At 39.0% G+C, this 20,503-nt stretch overlaps 1 protein-coding gene across 1 annotated transcript; it reads right to left on the bottom strand.

Annotated features, from left to right (window-relative positions):
• Window positions 1-6,218: 6,218 nt before the first annotated feature.
• LOC129654099 (complement factor H-related protein 2-like) lies at window positions 6,219-12,667 on the bottom strand. Its single transcript, XM_055583678.1, has 5 exons — window positions 12,610-12,667; window positions 11,995-12,189; window positions 11,475-11,651; window positions 6,865-7,047; window positions 6,219-6,415 (listed from the first exon to the last, which is right to left on the bottom strand). Exons 1-5 carry the CDS (start codon window positions 12,665-12,667, stop codon window positions 6,219-6,221), a joined length of 810 nt encoding a protein of 269 aa, XP_055439653.1.
• Window positions 12,668-20,503: the final 7,836 nt, after the last annotated feature.

Raw genomic sequence — 20,503 nt, 5'->3', positions numbered from 1 at the left:
AACGTGCTGATGTCAGTGCGTGGTGTCGGTGCAGCGGCTCAGTAATTTACCTGCTGGTTCTTACCTCGGGATTCTGGGAGCAAAACCAGGTAAACAAACAAAACCCAAGATTCCCAGTAATTCGTAAGCGGTGGTCTTGATGGGCATTGGCCTTCGACAGATAACTTTTCGGTTTTCATTTTAATTGTATATATCTGAGAGTAATGATTGTAGCCTACATGTTACTCTCTGCCAGGGGTTGTGTTAAGCCCTGCACGTGTTTATCTCCACCTTCCCTTCCACCCTTGGGGAAGGGACCAGTATTCGAGATTCACAGAAGAGCGAGGCCAGCGTCCAGCCAGCTGGGAGTGGTGAGGCCAGGAGGGGCACCGGCGGTTCGGCTTCTTTTGCTGTCCCTGCTGCCCACGCTTCCTCTAAAGACAGGAGGAGACTAAAAAATAACCTGTGGATGTGCGTACAGCCACATGAAAAGAAAATACATGAAAAGAAAACTCCCTGAATGGAAAACCAAAATGAGGAAAGTGAGATGGGAAATTGTATTCACTGACACCCAATTTGACCTGATGTTGAACCCTGTTAGCTTAACAACACTTACCCAAAAATTTTTATAGAGGTGTTTTTGAATCCCTTAGGACTGATTCACAATGAGAACACTCTATGCTAAGTCGCTTCAGTCGTGTCCGACTCTTTGTGACCCTATGGACCAGAGCCCGCCAGGCTCCTCTGTCCATGGGATTCTCCAGGTGAGAATACTGGAGTGGGTTGCCATTTCCTTGTCCAGGGGATTTTCCTGACCCAGGGATCTAACCTGTGTGGCCTGCTTTGGCAGGCGGATTCTTTACCACTAGTGCCACCTGGACAATACTTACTCAAAAATGTTTATAAAGGTATTTTTGAATCCCTTAGGATTGATTCTCAATGAGAACACTATAATTTTTAAGCAGAACATTAATGTGAACGATGATAACTTTCTAATACACTAAATTTATGTTTATTATTTCATACTGCAATGTGATTCATCACATTAACATTGCAAATATAAGCCCTCAAGCTCAAGTCACTGCAATGTTTGTTTCAACTCTTTTTAACATGCCAGGAACCAACCACCTACTTGTGGCCTGTGGTTTACTTTAAACTCTTTCTGTGATGGACGAGGTGATATTGTCCTCTCTGGAGTAGATGTATTTTCTGAGTCTGGAGGCTGTACATCCCCATGAACAATAGAATGCTTCTTCTAGAACTAAAGAACCCGTGGTGGTTTTCAAAACGTGTCTAAAAAGTCTTAGCTGTTTCTCTTTTCATTCAAGAGGGAAAATAATCTGTGTCTTTGGGTGGTGTGGACTTAGGGATTCACAACGGCAGAAGTGACATGGCATCTCTTCCTAGACTAGGTTATAAAAGCCTGCAGCTTAAATTCTGCCTGTGTTCTCACTCTTTCTTCTTATTTTTTCCTGGGAGTAGCCAGCTGCCCATCACCGGGCAGCCCTGTGGAGAGAGGCCATGTGGGGAGAACTCGGGCCCAGAAGTGAGCTCGGAGGTGAAGCTTGCTCCAGGACAGTCTCTGGAGACCTCACTGCCATGAACTTTGACCTCAGCCCCAGGGGAAATCTTGAGCCAGAGCCGTCAGCTTAGCCCCTAGACTCCTGACCCACTGGACCTGTCAGGTAATAAATGTCTGTTGTTCTAAGTGGTTACAATTGGTCTAATTTGTTACACAGCAGTGGAGAATTAGGTGTCCCACACAGCACTACAAAGAGTGACAGTTTTACTTCATCTTTTCCAATTTGGATGTTCTTATTATGTTGATAAATGTTCCCTCTATAACCACTTTGTTGAGTTCTTTTTAAAATCATAAATAGTTGCCTACAGACTAAAGAAATTTTTAATGAATTTTATTTGTGCCTGGCATTCTGAACTATTAGGACAATTATAAAACAGTCTTGCTTTTTCTCCTTTTGCTCCTACAAACTTTATATATGTAAAATAAGTTAGGCCCCACAGCTTTCCTACTTCTTAATGTGCTCAGTCACTCAGTTGTGTCCAGCTCTTTTGCAACCCCATGAACTGTGGCCCACCAGGCTTCTCTGACCATGGGATTTTCCAGGCAAGAGTACTGGAGTGGGTTTCCATTTACTTCTTAATAACCTTAGTCAGTGCAGTCTTACCTGGAGGTTAGGAGATAAGACTGAATGTTCTGATCCTCTGATCATAAAGTTGGCTCTGCCAGCCAAAACTGGCAGCCAGCTCCAGTTTTAGGGGCTTTCCCAAAGTCACCTCGTTAACATAGCAATATACACATTTATTACTCTCAGCACTTAGTAAAAATCATATGATCATTGCAGTAGATGCAGAAAAAGCATTCAACAAAATTCCACATCCATTTATGTTATGCTAGTCTTTAGAACTGTGAAGCACAAACCTTGTAGGGAGACTAAATGTATGAGAGAATAGAGTTTGGTCATCTGAATGTCAAATTATACACACATTTTTATAAACCACAATTTCACAGAAGGAAACTCTTCTGAACTCATTTTAAGAGGCCAACATTACTCTGATACTAAGATCAGATAATGACACCACAAGAAAAGAAAATTGCAGGCCAATATCCCTGGTGAATATAAATATAACAATTTTCAGTAAAATATTAGCAAACTGAATTTATCAACACATTAAAGGATCATAGGCTGTGATCTGCTGCTGATGCTCAGGTAGCTTTTATTCCAGGGATGTGGAAATGGTTCAACATTCACTAACCACTGTGATATAACACATTAACACAATGAAGGATAAAAATCATACGATCATTGCAATAGTTGTAGAAAAAGCATTTAACAAAATTCCACATCCATTTATGTTAATGCTATCAATAAAGTGGGTGTACAGGGAATGGTCGTACATGGCACAACTAATATTTAATGATGAAAAGCTGAAAGTTTTTTTGTCTATCATCAAGAAGGGCAAGGATACCCACTAAAGGAGTTCCTGGACCCCATTCCACTGTGCTTGTGTGCCTGTGTGAAGCCTTTCCAACACTAGTAAGCAGTTCCCAGATGCCAGCAGGGTGTCCAAGAAATCAATTTAATTGTGACACTATCCAGAGATAAAATCAGATTCCACAAGTAAAGGGCTCATTCCCATAAGATCACCCTATACTTCAAACACTAGTTATAACTCAGTTTGTTACCTGTGCTTCTGACCAACCGCTACAAACTGGAGGTTCCTACAACCTCCTCCAACTCAGGATGCCAGTCAGGGTCCAGGTTGTCACATGTACTTCTGACCGACTGGCTATCAATCAGAGGTTCCCATTTTCCCCTCCTTGGGTTTGATTAATTTACTAAAATGGCTTTCTCACTAGATTATCAGCTTGTTACAAAGGACATTAAAGACTACAAATCACAAGCCAGATGAAGAGATCAAAACCATAGTGAGATGTCACCTTACACCTGCCAGAAAGGCTGTTGTTAAAAAGACAAAGTTAACAAGTGCCAGCAGGGGTATGATGGAGAAGGAAATGGCAACCCATTCTGGTATTCTTGCCTGGAGAATCCCGTAGACAGAGGAGCCTGGTGGGCTGCTGTCCATGGGGTCGCACAGAGTCAGACACGACTGAAGCAACTTAGCATGCGTGCATGCATTGGAGAAGGAAATGGCAACCCACTCCAGGGTTCTTGCCTGGAGTATCCCAGGGACAGGGAAGCCTGGTGGGCTGCCGTGTATGGGGTCGCACAGAGTTGGACACGACTGAAGCGACTTAGCATCAGGGGTATGAAAAGAGAAACCTCAAGCACTTTTGGTAGAATGTAAACTGGCTTACTGGTTGGACTTCCCAGGTGGCGCTAGTGGTAAAGAACCTGCCTGTCAGTGCAGGAGATGCGGGTTTGATCCCTGAGTCAGGAAGATCCCCTGGAGGAAGGTGTGGCAACCCACTCCAGTATTCTTACCTGGAAAACCCCATGGACAGAGAAGCCTGGCAGGCTGCAGCCTGTGGAGTCATAAGGAGTCCAACACGACTGAAGCAACTTAGCACACACACAAACTGGTTCAGCCACTATGGTAAACAGTATGGACGTTCCTCAAATAATTAAAAATAGAACTACTATATGATCCAGCAATTCCACTTATACAAAGAAAAGGAAAATACTAATTCAAAAAGATACATGCCCCAGTGTCCACTACATTATTTACAGTAGCAAAGATATGGAAGCAACCTAAGTATTCATAGATGGCAGGATGGATAAAGAGAATGTGGTATATGTATTCAGAGAAATGTTATCCAGCCTTAAAAAGGTGAAATTTTGCCATTTGTGAAAACATGGATGGACCTTGAGGGCATTACACTAAATGAAATGTCAGAGAAAGACAAAGAACATATGATCTTACTTACATGTAAAATCAAAAACAAAACCATAATAACAAATAAATAAACCAACCAAAAACTGAGCTTAAGGATACCAAGGGTTGATTAGTGGTTGCCAGAGTCTGGAGGTAGAATAGGGAGTTGGGCAAAAGGGGTGAAGAAAAAGTAAAAACTTTCAGTTGTGGGGAAAAAAAAAAGTCGTTGGGATGTAATATACAGCAGGTAAGCACAGCTAATAATGTGTTAAAATAATATATTTTAAAGCTGTAGACAGTAGATCTTAAAATTTCTTACCACAAAAAAAATTTATAACAATGCATAGTAATAGATATTTAAACAAAAGAGTAACAAAGTATTACCTTAAAATATTTTTGCTTTATTTATATTTACTTTCATCTTTCAGTGTTCATATTTTTGTAGAAATTTGAAATGTTTCTAATCAACTGATTTTTTCATTGGAATACAATTGCTTTACAGTGTTGTGTTGATCTCTGCTGTACAACAAAGTGAAACCGCCATGTGTTTACATATATCCCCTCCCTCCCCACAACCCGCTTCATCCCACCCATCTCAGTTGTCACAGAGCACCGCGTGGAGCTTCCTGTGCTACAGCGGGTTCCCACTAGCTACCTGTTTTACCCTTGGTAGTGTATGTATGTCAATCCTAATCTCCCAATTTCGTCTACCTTCCTCTTCCCCCACTGTGTACACATGTTTGTTCACAACTGTGTCTCTATTCCTGCCCTGCAACGAGGTTCATCTGTATCATTTTTCCTAGATTCCACCTATATGCATTAGTATATGATATTTTTTCTCTTTCTGACTTACTTCACTCTGCATGACAGACTCAAGCAACTGACAAAGGATTCATCTCCAAAATATACAAATAGTTCGTGCAACTCAATAGCAAAACAACAAACAACCCAATCAAAAAATGGGCAGAAGACCGAAATAGACCTTTCTTCAAAGAAGACATACATGAAAGAGGCACATGAAAAGATCTAAACATCACTAATTATTAGAGAAATGCAAATCAAAACTGCCATGAGTTATCACTTCACACCAGTCAGAGTGGCCATCATCAAAAATCTACAGACAATAAATGCTGCAGAGGGTGTGGAGAAAAGGGAACCCTCTTGCTCTGTTGTTAGGAATGTAAATTGATACGTCCTTGTGGGGAACACTATGGAGGGTCCTTTAAAAGGTAAAAAATAGAACTGTCATATGACCCAGCAATTCCACTGCTGGGATATCCCTGAGAAAACCAGGGATTTAAAAATTTATAACTTAATATGACACATGTACTCCAGTGTTCATTGGAGCACTATTTACAATAGGCCAGACATGGAAGCAACCTAGATGTGTATCAACGGATAAATGGATAAAGAAGATGTGGTGCAAAAACACAGTGGACTATTACATAGTCATAAAAAGAAATGAAATCTAATTACTAATCTAATAAACTAGATCTAATGACTAATGTAGGTATGACACACAGGTTTTTACGTGTTTGTGAAATGATATTATGAGGATGGAGATAAGCATTTTTTATGAAATAAAGTCTCAGAAAACTTCAGAAGTTATGGAGAATGTTTTAGAAAGTTAGAATGATGGATGGAAGGAGGCACTGAAGTGATTACATCTAATTTCTTCCCAAAGATGTTTTATAAATAGGACATGTAGCATTTTGACTTTCCAAGTGTTGATGAAGTGCTTTTAAGAAGTGATTAGTTGGTCACCTGGATTATAATTGCACCATCCACATAATATTTAACATAAATTCTGGTTTACTTGATAAAATAAGAATTGGATTAATAATGAAAAGTTCAGTTTTATGACTGCATTTTTAACCAATGTTTCATTCACAATGAGGATACACCACTTTTCCTTCATGACAGGTTGCTCGAAATGTATGAATTGGTGTCGTTGGGCGATATCCACGTTTACATGTAAATTCAATAGTGTCATCTGCTCTAGTATAAAGTTTTTTATCATCTCTCCATTTTAACTGTATGTTATGTCGTTTCATCATTTCTTCTGAAATAACACATGCATCTGAAGTTAAAAAGAAACATAGAACATTAAGTAGTATACAAGTATATCCCTCTGGATTTTAGACTTCCAAGTAGAATCTTCTACACTGGTCCAGGATTACATTCTCAAAATCTTTTCCAAGCCAACTCACGGAAAATCCATTATGTAGATTCCAATTAATGATATTAAAATGAGGTGCTACGTTTAATTTATTACAGTGTTATAATTCATTACAGTGTTATAATGGAGTCATGAAGTCAATATCACATTGGGTTTATATTAAATAATCTTTCATTGCTATGATTCCTTGAACAAGAGTTTTTCAAACTTTATTTTCTCATGTATTATTATCTGTTAGTCACACATTCAATAGAATTGTTGTTAATCCATAATATTTCTATTCTAAATAGCAAAATGTTATACCAATTACACTGAGTTTCCCAGGACCTATGAGAAGATGAAAGCATTACCTAAGCACTTTGGGGGTTCAGACCACGCTCCATTCCGACACACTATGTGTCTGTTTCCCTGAAGTACATAGTAGGCCTGGCACTGGTACTCAACAGCCGATCCTGGAGGATACTGTGATAATGGGAATGAGACAGTGTCTCCATTGTCTATTGGTGGAGGAGGCCCACATCTTCCTCGAGGGTCTAAAAACATAATTTGACTTATTGAGAGACCAAAGAAAAACAGAGGTGAAAGAAAGCAAATAAAAATATACCACAATAGGTAATATCAAGATTTATGATTTCTGATGACAGAAATGATTCATTTAAGGAATTTTAATCACTTAAACTGAGAGTCACATTTTAAGGCCTTCCTTTCACCCCATGTGAAAGCATACATTAGACATTAACAAACATGTCTGCTTCGTGGTATTCTGGTACTTAAAAATGTTTTCCTTAATGAATGTATGCTAGAAAGATGGATTGCTACCATAAACAAAGGAAGTTTCTTGGTCTTAGGTATTAAGCATACTGCAATGGCTATTGAATCTTTAGTTATTTTTAAAATTGATTTTCATTTTTTTCCCAAGAGAAACATCAACTTCTTAAATAAAACTCAAGGAATTACAAATGTGTATAATGTGAAGGGAATTTCAGGCTTTCTGTCTGGACAAAATGAGAAGGGAACATTTCTGCTTATTTCTTCTGTTACATATTCCCTCTGTTAACTAAAAATCCTGAACAGAATTATAAAAACCAACATAAGAGGTTGTGAAGAGTGTAGAAAGGAAGTAGATTGTTTTGAGACCTTGGGATTCAAGGAGTTACAATGCACTGGTTGTTGGAGCTTTCACTTTGCTTTGTATGTATCAGGACCGGGCACTGAGATTGCAACCCAGAAATGATCTCACATTCAGGCAAAATTAACAAACAAAAAGGTCACAAGAAGGTTCTGCTTTCTTTAGACACAGGCCCAGGAAAGGACCAACCTAGCAAGGCAGAAACATTTTTTTTCACAGTACAGGACTTAGTCTAGAAAAACACCACAGAGGAAACCTATGAGTAACCCTCTCTTCACCTTGATCAGCAGGGGCCTTTGATGAGTCTAGACTTTTCACCTGCGCTGGAAGGGAACAAGATGCCTGTCCTTGTGTTTGGACTGCACCCTGGGGGTTTCATGGTCTCCTGGAACCTGGATCTTGCATCTGCCGTAAAGTTACTTTTGTGGATAGATGCTAAATTTTTATTATTGAAGGTGGGATACCAGGAGGAGCATCTTATCCTTTATCTTGCTGACATCACTCTAATCTCTGTGCTATTTTTGTCTGTATTTCGTAATTGTTCTCTTCTTTCTGTTTGGAATTTCTTGTTTCTAATAATTTTGTATATTCTCTCACTATTTTATTACTCTCTGTTTAGCAGATTGCTTCTGTTTCCTTTCTTCAATTAATAATAATTCAATCACATTACAGTTTTTTGGACACCTATATGTTTGGTTTGCAAATGTTCATTTAAAAAAAATTTATTCTATATCGGAGCACAGCTGAACTGTTCAGTAAAGTGACTCAGGTGTTCAGTACAGTGTTAAGTAAAGTGACTCAGTTATACATGTACATGTATCTCTTCCTGGAAATTTTTTTTATTGCAGTATAGTTGATTTGCAATGTTGTGTTAGTTTCAGGTGGAAAGCAAAGTGAATCTCTTATACATATATCGACTCTTTTTTAGATTCATTTCCCATAATCACCCAATAAAGGTGATTTTTAAAAATGGTTATAATCACGTCTATTCAGATTTGAATCACATACAATAAAATCCAGTTGTCAGCCAATGATGTGACAATGTCTAAGTGTCACAAACCCAACCCACTAGAGGCAGTTTCCTTCTCCCTTTACAGTTCTGCTGCTCCATTTCTACTCCACTCCTCCCCCACAACTCTCCTCCGCTTGGAAGCCCATGTTTTCTGTCCCTCCAGAGCAATGCTGCCTTCCTACAACTTTGTTTATGGATTCATACCACATGCCTTCTCTTGCATCTGGCTGCCTTATGGCATCAAATGTCGGGCCCCGTCTGCTCCGTGGTGTCTTGCGTGATCAGCTCACTCCTTTTCATTGTGGAGCGGAGTAGCTTTATACAAACGTGAGCATGTTTATCCATTTTATCCTCTGTTGACTGTCTTTTGAAGTGCTTCCAGCTTGTGGCAGTTATAATTGAGCTATTTATGAGCACCTGAACTCAAGTCTTCGTGTAAACATGTATTTCCTATTTCCTGCTGTATATTTAAAAGTGAAATTGCTGGGCTATCTGATACATGCATGATTAAATCTATAGGAAAATGCCACACTGATATTCAGAGTGATTGTACCATCTTACATTCCCACCAGCAATGTGTGAGAGTTCCAGTTGAATCCTCACTAACAAACAGGATGATTGGGTTTTTTTTAACTGAGGTACAATTGGTCTCCAATACTGTGTTAGTCTGAGGTGTATAGCATGGTGATGCAGTACTTTTATAGATTATACTCCCTTGTAGTTTAAGACAGAGACTATAATTCCCCCTGCTATACCATATACCCGTGTGGCATATCTGTTCTATATAATACATGGTACTTTGTACCCCTTAGTACCATACCTCTAACTTGCCCCTCCCTACTTCCTTCTATCTTTTGGTAACTATGAATTTTTTCCTATATCTGGAAGTCTGTTTCTGTTTTGCGTATACATTCAGTTATATTATTTTTTAGATTCCATATATAAATGATATCAGAATATTTGACATTCTGAGTTGAGTGCATTTCACTGAGGATTATATTCTCTGGGGTTATCCATGTTGTTACAGACAGCACTATTTCATTCCTTTTTTGTGGCTGTGTAGTATTCCATTGTATATACACAATGGAAAACACCTGAGTTGGTTGCCAGGGGAGCCAACCTTGTGATGAGAAGATTAAAAGTTTCAGTCCCACAACCCTGACCTCCAGGGAGGGAAGAGTGGCTGCAGATCACATCAACTGCTGATGGCGCATGGCTTAATCAATTTGCCCCTGTCATAAAACCTCCATAAGAAAAAAAGGATGGGATTCTGAGAGATTCCTGGTTGGTGAACATGTGGATGTGCTGGAAGAGTGGCTACTATGAGGGGCCTGGAAGTTCCTCGCCTTCTACACACCTCACCCTGTGCATCTCTTCCATCTGAGTGTTCCTCAGTTATGTTCTTTATATTCTTTAAGCTGGGAATCTGGGAAACCAAATGTTTCTTTCAGTTCTGTGAACCACTCTAGCAAATTAATTGAATGGGAAGAAGAGGTGGGACCCTCTAATACATAGCCTGTAGACAAAAGCATAGATGACAAGCTAGACTGGTGACTGACTTGTGAAGTGGGCGGTGGGAGGAAGAAGTCTTGGGGGCCTGAGTGCCTGCCTGTGGAAACTGATGGTATTTCCAGTTAGACAGTTTCAGGGAATTGCTTGGTGCTATGGAAAACATGCATCATCGTGATAGGAAAGATCATTAAACAACTGGAATGGCCTATTTCAACAATTATAACTAGGCTTGTCCTAAGTTCAAGTAAAAGCCACGTGTGGTAACTGAAATATTCAATTTGACAAATTTGAAAAAGGCTAGTTTTCTTTCCCTTTGTTTCCTCCCTATGTATCATTCACTTACTTGCTGAAGGACCTTGTCAGAGTCAACTGGCTGCCTTTTAAAGTTCCATGCTGCTGCTGCTAAGTCACTTCTGTGACTTAGTTGTGTCCGACTCTGTGCGACTCCATAGTCGGCAGCCCACCAGGCTTCCCCATCCCTGGGATTCTCCAGGCAAGAACACTGGAGTGGGTTGCCATTTCCTTCTTCAAGGCATGAAGGTGAAAAGAGAAAGTGAAGTCGCTCAGTTGTGTCTGACTCTTAGTGACCCCATGGACTGCAGCCTACCAGGCTCCTCCATCCATGGGATTTGCCAGGCAAGAACACTGGAGTGGGGTGCCATTTCCTTCTCCAAGGTATGAAGGTGAAAAGAGAAAGTGAAGTTGTTCAGTTGTGTCTGACTCTTAGTGACCCCATGGACTGCAGCCTACCAGGCTCTGTTGCTGCTAAGTCGCTTCAGTCGTGTCTGACTCTGTGCGACCCCATGGACTGCAGCCTACCAGGCTCCTCCATCCATGGGATTTGCCAGGCAAGAGTACTGGAGTGGGGTGCCATTGCCTTCTCCATTAAAGTTCCATGAGAGAACCATATTTGACTTGCTTATTTTGATGCATTGTTACATTATGTGAAGCTATTAGGATTTACATTAAAATGCTGTATATTCAAAAGCAGCACAATATGTATTACCAAGATTTGTTGATTCTGATAAAAATCATTCACTGAAGAAACTATATAATGTGAGAATTATAGTTTTTCACCAAGTTCTTGGCTAGTGTTTGCTATTATTACCTACATTTAACTTATGCAAGTAGACAAAATGATCTTCTAGTGATGACCCAGATATTTGCAGCTCTACTTAGGCAGAGTTGGAACCTTGAACGGAAAAGGTAACGATAGTGGCAACAGCAATATCGCCTGCACTTAATATTGTTATTTCTCTATAAAATATAAGTGAATACCGGACCTGAGAGCGCAGCATGTTACTCACAGACATGACGGCATTCAGGGGGGGAGGACCAGCCTCTTTCTCCACAGGTAATGTTGCTCTGACCATTTGGGAGGCTGTAGCCAGTTTCACACACAATGTGAACGATGTCACCTTCTCGGTGCGTTTGTCCTGAAGATGTAGATTGACCATTTTCCACCCAAGGGAAAAAGCACTGTCCTAAAAGGCAAAAAATGACTGGTACTCATTTTGCAATGAAAGAGGATGACATTTTGCGAAGTTCCAAAGAGAAATCAAGTACAAAAAAAATTGCTTCTTAAAATTTGGCCATGCATGTAAAAAATTAATATGCCATGTCATTAATTCCAACTTGTATAATGAAAACATTTTTCATTTGTAAAGTCACTTTCCACAGACATCTTCTCATAATAACTGTCTTAGGTCATCTTTGCTGGCTCCTCTGGTCTCCACTGTCCAGACCCTGCAATTCCTTCAGGCACGGCCTCTCCACCCCTGGACACACTGATAATTCATCCCGGTAATGAGGAGGGTGCTTACTCACTGAGGCACTTTGGTGTTGGGGACCATCCTTTCTCTGTACAGTTTATTCGAGTCCAGAGTGATTGTGAAGGAGTCACAAAGCTGTGTTCACAGGTGTAGTAGAAATATTTCCCTACATCAGCTGGGAAGATTTTTTTATATCTATTTTCATTATATATGCTTCCATGTTTTATTTCTGGAAAATCACATGTTTTTCCTTAAGAAAAAAAATAGTTATTGTACATTAGTGAGTAGTTTTATGTATGTTAATAATCCCATTGATGAATTTATTATTCTTCTTAGCTTAATTATCTCACTTGTAGTAGTGATAGAGATCTGGGACAGTCTATAACTAACAGGGTGCAAAGGTCCTGGAGAAACGCAGGATGTTTATGTTCTTTGGAAGTGTTTCTAATACTGACATTATACAGGGGAAAAGAAGAGAGAGAAAACATAATGTATTTTCTTTTCCTTAGAGTATGAGGTAATTTCCCTATAAGTTTACTCTTCATCATGACGACACAATACAGACAATTTCTACAAGTCGCCTATTAAAATATAAAGGCCCATGAAAGTAGGTAAAACACGAAGCTACACTGAAGAGGGAAGCTGAGTGTTCAGATCTGTTTCAACTTACCTTGCCCATGAGCACAGCAAACCCACAGGGTGAGGATGACATTGAGTACTAACAGCATGTTAGACATTCTCAAAGGCACGTTCATGCAAATGTTCCAGTTGTGTTGTTTGGTTGTTTAGCAGCTCCTCAAGTGTGACTCTGAATTTAAGGGGATATCTATCAATGTGATGCTTGTTAAGTGAGGTCACTTAGTATCAAAGTTCAAAGAACTTTGCCAAATCCCTGAATTCCTGGTAGTGGTTTCAAAACAATTTCTTGAATTCATTCCCAGATATGTACTTGTCTGTTGGGAAAGACAGAAGGCAAGAAGAGAAGGGAACCCCAGAGGATGAGATGGTTGAATGGTATCACCACCTCAGTGGATACGTGTTGGAGTAAGCTCCAGGAAATGGTGAAGCACAGGGAAGTCTGGTGTGTTGCAGTCCATGGGGTCACAAACAGTGGGACACGATTGAGTGACTGAACAACAACAAATGTACTTGTATGAGTTTGTTTCTTTTTAGGGAGAGTACTAGACTGGCCTCCCAAGTGATATAAAACACTAATTTTTAAATTAAACACTTCTCGAAAAAACACCATTTCTTTCTCAGCCAAATGAGTAACCGCGTCCATGTCACTAACACTTTCTCATGGCCTTTACTTACCTTTTCCCAGCTTTGCGTGGGGTAGGGATTTATGAAAATTGATGTGTTTTTGGACCTTACTCCACCCTCTATATTTTCTTGTGCTTAGGGAAGCACCAGTTTTTTGGGGACTCACTTGGGATCATGCTAATAAGTACAGGAGTTTCCGTGGATTCTCAGCATTAGGTATTGAATGTGCTCTGTGTGTGTGCTCCCTTGAGTCCGACTCTTTGCTACCCCACAGACTCTAGCTGCTAGGCTCCTCTGTCCATGGGATTTCCCAGGAAAAGATACTGGAGTGGGTTGCCATTTACTTTTCTATAACGTACTTTGAGGCACCTTTTAATTTTAAAACATATTCAGATGCACACAATGATAATCTTCTTTTTATAGGAATATAACTCAAGAATCTTCATCTGTTCTTTCACTGACTTATTATTGGCTTTTATTCTTTATTTTGTTTATATGTGTGTATTTATATAACCAATTATATTTGTCATCATTTAAACTGTAATTCTTTTAATAGAATTTCTATTATCAAGAAATTCTATTATCTAATTATCAAGCAGATAATTAACATGGAAAATATACTACTACTATAAAGGAGAAGAAAATAGATCAGTCACCAATGTGAGATTTAATGCACGGAAATTATTTATTATTTCCTTACATAATATTACTATAATAGTTTCAAAATACTAAATTATTTATTAATGTAATTAAAACTTCCAGAATAGAAAAACAGCTGATAGCAACCAACCCTTCTATAAAGAAATATTATAAACTAATACAAACTACAGCAATGAGTACTTGACATACTGAAAGAAAGCAGAAAATGGTAAGTGCCCAACCCTTGAAAAAATGGAACTAAACTGGGCCCTGTATTTACCCATTTTTGGGGAAATTCCCCCAAATCTTCATATTTCTCCTTATCTACAAAATCCACCTGAGTATTTATGGGATGAAACTCCGAAATCAGATAAAATAAAATTAAAAAGAGAATTACCATATAATAATAAAGAGTGTTTTATAATAAATAGTCCAGATGATGTTGAAATCACTAAGGCAAAAGAAAAAAAGCCATTACGGTGGTAAGTGCTAAGGGCAGAGTAAAACATAATTATAACATGTAATGTTTACAAATTAAGGGTTCCACCAAAAAAAGGCTATTAGACCAATTATATTAAAAAATTCATATAAAAACAAAAATTGAAAAAATATTAAAAGCCACACTGACTTTTATAAATACTTAAAAAACTTTATTAAATGCATTTGAGAATATGTTTGAAGAGTGCTACACTGCAAATTGTAAAACAAAACTGAGAAAAATGTTAAAATGCAAATCAAGGAAGAAGTAGATGATGATTCTTTAATTTGTCCTCCAAAAGTTAATGATATAATTTAAAAATGCATGTGCCAATGGCCAGATCAATCTTGAAAATAAAAGAAGATTCATAATACCAGATATCTAGATTTATAAATAAGGTACTGTGTTTATCACCATGTGGTAGTTGGCTAATGATAGTCAAATTGATCAGTAGAAAGAAGAGAGCTCAGAAATACACACCCACCCAGAGATTACGTTTTGTGCACCAATGTAATTCAGCAGGGAAGAGAAGTTTTCCCCAGAAAGAGTGAGGTGACAGACAGTTGCCTTTTGGTTGGTAAACAAAATAGAACCCTTTTAAAAAATATATTTTTATTGAAGTATAGTTGATTTACAATGCTGTGTTTATTTCTCTTGTATAGTAAAATAGTTCAGTTATGCATATATTCTCCTTCACATTCATTTCCATTGTGGTTTGTCTCACAATACTGAATACAGTTCCCTGCTCCATATGGTAGTTTTGTTGTTTTCATATCTATAGTAGCTCACATCTGCTAATCCCACTCTCCCTACTCTTCCGCCCTGACACCTTTGCAGCCATGGGTCTGCTCTCCATGTCTGTGAGTCTGTTTCATAAATGGGTTACTTTGTGGCATATTTTAGACTCCACATTTAAGTGATATCATATGGCATTTGTCTTTCTCTATTTGCATAGTTAGTATTGAGAGTCCTTTTGATGTGCAACTCAAAAAACCAGAAAACTTTTAATTAATTTATGACTTTTCTTTTTCCCTAGGAGAGTGTGCAGGAATTTTCCTGTAAGTTTACTCTCCATCGTGATGACAAATATAGACGATTTCTACAGAGGCACATGGAGGTGGATAAACATGAAGTTACACTCAGGAGGGGAACTGAGTGTTCAGATCTGTTTCAACTTTTTCCATGAGCACAGGAAACCCACAGGGTGAGGACGACATTGAGTAGTAACAGTATATTAGACATTCCCAACGGCATGTTCATATACATATTCCAGTTGTGTTGTTTGGTTGTTTAGCGGCTCATCAAGTGTGACTGAATTTAAGGGGATTTCTATCAATATGATGCTAGTTAAGTGAGGTTACTTAGTAAATATCAAAGTTCAAAGAGCTTTAAAAATCCCTGATTTCCTAGTAGTGGTTTCCCAACAGTTTATTGAATTCATTCCCTGATATGTACTTTTACAAGTCTTTTTTTTTTTTTTTTTAAGACAGTAACAGACTGGCTCCAAAAGTGATATAAAAATCTAATTTTTAAATTAAACACTTCTCAAAAATCACTGAAGTTCTCTCTCAGCTAGGTGAAGCATATGTGAATAACTGATTCCATCTCACCATCACTTTCTCATGTCCTCTCACCCAGCTTTGCTTGGGGCTCTATGGAAACCAACGTGTCTTTGGACCTTACTCCACCATGTATTCTTTCTTGTGCTTATAAAGGGAAAGTCCCTCAGTCATCTCTGACTCTTTGAGACCCAGTGGACTATAGCCACCAGCCTCTGTCCATGGGATTCTCCAGGCAAGAATGCTGGAGTGGATTGCCATTTCCTTCCCAAGGAGATCTTCCTGACCCAGGAATCAAACTCAGGTCTCTCACATTGCAGGCAGATTCTTTAGTGTCTGAGCCACCAGGGAAGCTGGTGCTTAGGGAAGCACCAATTTAAAAAAAAAGAAAAAAAAAACTCACTTGAGATAACAGTAGTGAGTACAAGAGTTTCAGCATATTATTGACATTAAATATTCTTTAATGTGCTTTAAGGCACCTTTTAATTTAAAAATATATTCAGATGCATGCAAAGATACCCTGGAGGGGGCATGGGAACCCACTCCAGTATTCTTACCTGGAGAATCCCCATGGACAGTGGTACCTGGCAGGCTACAGTCCATGGGGTCACAAAGAGTCGGACATGACTGAGCGACTAAGCACAGCACACCACAAGAGTGTGTCACTCCCATTTCCACTGGATTCCTGGTACTGTTAATCTTGTCCAAGGAGACACACCACCATATATCAGATGCTGACTTAGAGCAGATGGAAAATGGCCACAACCTGGCCAAGGATTGATACCTTGGAAACTCACTGAAACTGAGTTTTCTGAGTGCTCTGCCACTATTCTATCAATCGAACTGCTTCAGGTTGCTGGGGCCTATATATTCACTAGTGAATTCCAAAATTCACTAGGCCACTGCTGCCTTTCTTTTGCTGTGACGTGAGTTCCTTGATCAGAAGCATTGCTCTGTGGACCGCCACCCTCCACAGAGGGTTGTTCTGGCAGATGCATTGTGCAGGGAAAGCACGTCCATCCGGAGTGACTTTCTATTCCAGTAAGAACAAAGCACAGCCCCTTCCATGATTAAGTGTCAGAGGAATTAAGTGCCATCAGGTGGGTGGTCCTCACCCTGGGATTGTGCCACACCAGAGACTCAGCTGGTCTCTGCTGCTAGCACACAGGACACTCAGCAGGGGCTAAGGGGATAGGCTTCGTGGAGGGGAAATCATGTTTCTGAGAGCATAAATAACTTCTGTTCTGAACACCATGGCCCATTTGTACGTGAACCCACCAGGACGTAGCAGCAGAGGCTGGGGACAATCTGACTGTATCCACCAAACACATCATCTTACCCACTTGACTTTTAAATTTGCCTCTGCTGAGATCAATCTTTGGTGAGGATCCCATTGGACATAAATTTCCTCACCTTTTTTGCTCATCAGAGAGATCTATCCACATACATCTTTCCATCTCCTTGTGGCCAATTTTCCAACCATTTTCATTCTAATTCTTGGACCCCATTCTTTCCAACTTTAACTGCAGACATCCTAGTGTGGTTTAAAACATAACTTTCACTGTAATCTAGCTACTGGTAGAATGAAACTCTGGGTTTCCTTTTCAGGGATCTCAGCTCAGTCGGTACAGGAGATAAGGATTTTATTCAGGGTCAGCAGGGAAACTTTAAGGGCATTTGTGCAGCATCTGAACTGTCTGTTTCAGTTCCCGAGCTCATCTCATTCTTTCTTCATTTTGCCTCGTGCAATGAGGATCAACCAGCCCACCCAATTCTACTCATTAGTTTTACAAAAATGCTCTAAGATATCAAATACTCGTCTCCTATAAATACAATTGGAGGTATCGATTGTTGATATTTCGTGTATCTTTATCATCACAGCGTGCCATGGATTATTAGTGTTATCTTTCCTCTGGGCAGTAGATGCATTAGTTAAAATGCATCTAGATTAGATGCATTAATGCTGTTAAAAATGTCAGACTTGAGGAGACTTCCCTGGTGGTTCACTGGTTAAGATTTTACCTTCCAACCCTGGGGGTGTGGGTTTGAGCCTCAGTTAAGGAGCTAAGATCCCACATACCTTGTGACCAAAAAACCAAAATGTAAAACAGAAGAAATATTGTAACAAACTCCATAAAGACTTTAAAAATGGTCCACATCAAGAAAATCCAAAAAAAAAAAAAAAATCAGATTTGAGAATAAATTCCAGAAATTCCAGAACCAATTTTGAAAACTTATCCTAAAGATTTTCTTCCTTTAGGATCTCTCATTGCCAAAGTCTATATAAAGAATTAAGAGTTCTTTTTAGAGGAATAGAAGCATATTCTAAATTAGTATAATACACGCGCACACACACACACAGACACACAGAGGGACAAACATACATGGAGAGGTGAAGATTTGTTTAAGGAATTGGCTTATGTGATTGTGAGACTGGCAAGTCTGAAACCTGCAGGGGGCAGCCTGGAAACCTAGAAAGTGTGTGTGTTGCAGTTTTGAGTTTGAAGGCTGTCTCGAGGTAGAGTTCCTTCTTTCTGGAAGGAGCTCAGTGTTTTCTCTTAAAGCCGTCAACAGATTGGATGGACACCCATTCTATGAAAGGTACTTTGCTTTGTTCAAAGTCTGTGATTAAATATTAATCACATCTTTAAGATGCCTTCAGAGAAACATCTAGGTTGATAATTTGACCAAGCGCTTGAGTACTATAGTCTAGCCAAGCTGACACAAAATTAACAAAATACTTAAGATGAACTTGGAGATTCCCAAACCAACTATGGAAGATCCACCTGATTTCCTCTTGCTGCCTGTAGTAAAATACATGTGATAAGATGTAAATTGAAGGATGAACTGTCAAGCCAAAAGAAATCAGCATGAGATGAGTCGACATTTCTCAGCCTATCCCGAGTGTACTCCCCAGTCAAGCCCAGAGTGAAGCTGGCCGGTCCTTGGCTTAAAAGATTAGGCACGTGACTTGAGATCCAAAAAACTGTCTCAGCCTAAGCCAGAAATAGAGATGCTGTTATCCAGGAAAGACCTGTGATGTACCTGCAGAGCTGAGAACTGGCACCTATTAGCGCGCAAGAGATTGACAAAGTTTTGAGAATGCCATCCCAGTAGAAATGCTTCCAGCCTGAGCTGAAAGTAACAGGCATCATACAAATAAAGGAAGAATGTCTTCAAAGACAGAGCCCTGCACCAGAAGTCTGGGCCAACAGGGCCTCTTCCAGTTGAGAAAGTAGATTCACCTGCCTGGTGGTCCAAGAAGCTGGGGCTGCCCCCTAGTGGCCCAAGGACAGAACATCACCTTCACCGTTGAATGTTCTCTGTTCTTGGAACCTGATGAAAATTCTCCTGATAGGTTTGGAGTTTGTGATCTATTACCCTTTTTTTCAAAAATTTTCTGTTTGTCCATTCTTGAATGGCAATATCTATCCTATGTCTGTTTTAATGTTAGAAATGCATTACTGATTTTCTGGGTTCACAGAGTCACACATGAATAGAAATTTTGCCCAAGGGTGGACCTGTAACTGAGTCTCACTCATAACTTACTTAGAAGATATTTAAGTAAAATTTGGACCTTAGAGTTGATGCTGGAACAGATTAAAACTTTGAGGGCTGTTGGAAATGGGTGAATATATTTTACATATGGGAAAGGTAGGAATTTGTGTGGCCACAATGTGAACTATTATGTCATGATTTTTAGAAATTAAAAATGTTTATATCAACTGATTGAAGCTAACTATGCTGTTTGTAATGTATGAACATAAAAATCACATTTCAGACCTTTGTGGTTTAATGTTTCAAAAACTCTATATCAGCAAAATCATGAAAATGTTATTAGATCTGAAGATCATTACAAAAGAGGGCTCTAGAATTCCCAACACATGTTATCTTACTTTATATGTGTGTTCAGTTGCTCAGTCATGTCTGACCATTTGGGACCCCATGGACTGTAGCCCACCAGGCTCTCTGTCCATGAAATTTCCCAGGTAATAATACTGGAGTAGGTTGTCATTTCCTACTCCAGAGCATCTTCCCAACCCAGAGATTGAACCCTTATCTCCTGTGTCTCTGAATTGTAGGTAGATTCTTAACCACTGAGTCACCAAGGAATATATACCCTTACTTTGTATATGTCTTTATGTTAAAATGGCATATTCTATGTTTCAAAGGTGATACACATTAAAAATAGAAAAATTCAAGAATGCATGTACGCAAAAAGGAGTTAAACACCATATTTTACCCCATTATCTCTAAATTCAACTATAGTTATTCTAAATATTCTATTATGCTTCTTGCCAATATTTCTCTATAAAAACACATTCAGTGTTTAAAGCATAGTGTGTTTATGTGAATGTGTGTTTATGCTAGATGTCAAATGGTCTTAATCACTTTAATCACTTTTAATGTTATGTTATAATCATTATGTACCCAATCGGATTCTAATTCCTCTTTCTTTGAATTACTGTGTGCTAGATATGCATATTGTAAATGGTTATGTATTTCATCACTTTTTGGTATATTTACCTTTTGGTAGATGAGCAAAAATAAGAAATATCTACTTACATCTTGTTACTATCATATGTATGACATAGTTCGCTCTTTACGTGTTTGGAAATGATATT

The sequence above is a fragment of the Bubalus kerabau genome, chromosome 5 (assembly GCF_029407905.1).
Source record: "Bubalus kerabau isolate K-KA32 ecotype Philippines breed swamp buffalo chromosome 5, PCC_UOA_SB_1v2, whole genome shotgun sequence".
NCBI classification, from domain to species: domain Eukaryota; kingdom Metazoa; phylum Chordata; class Mammalia; order Artiodactyla; family Bovidae; genus Bubalus; species Bubalus kerabau.
Note: the sequence above shows the minus strand (reverse complement) of the source record. Positions and strands in the feature narration are given on the sequence as shown.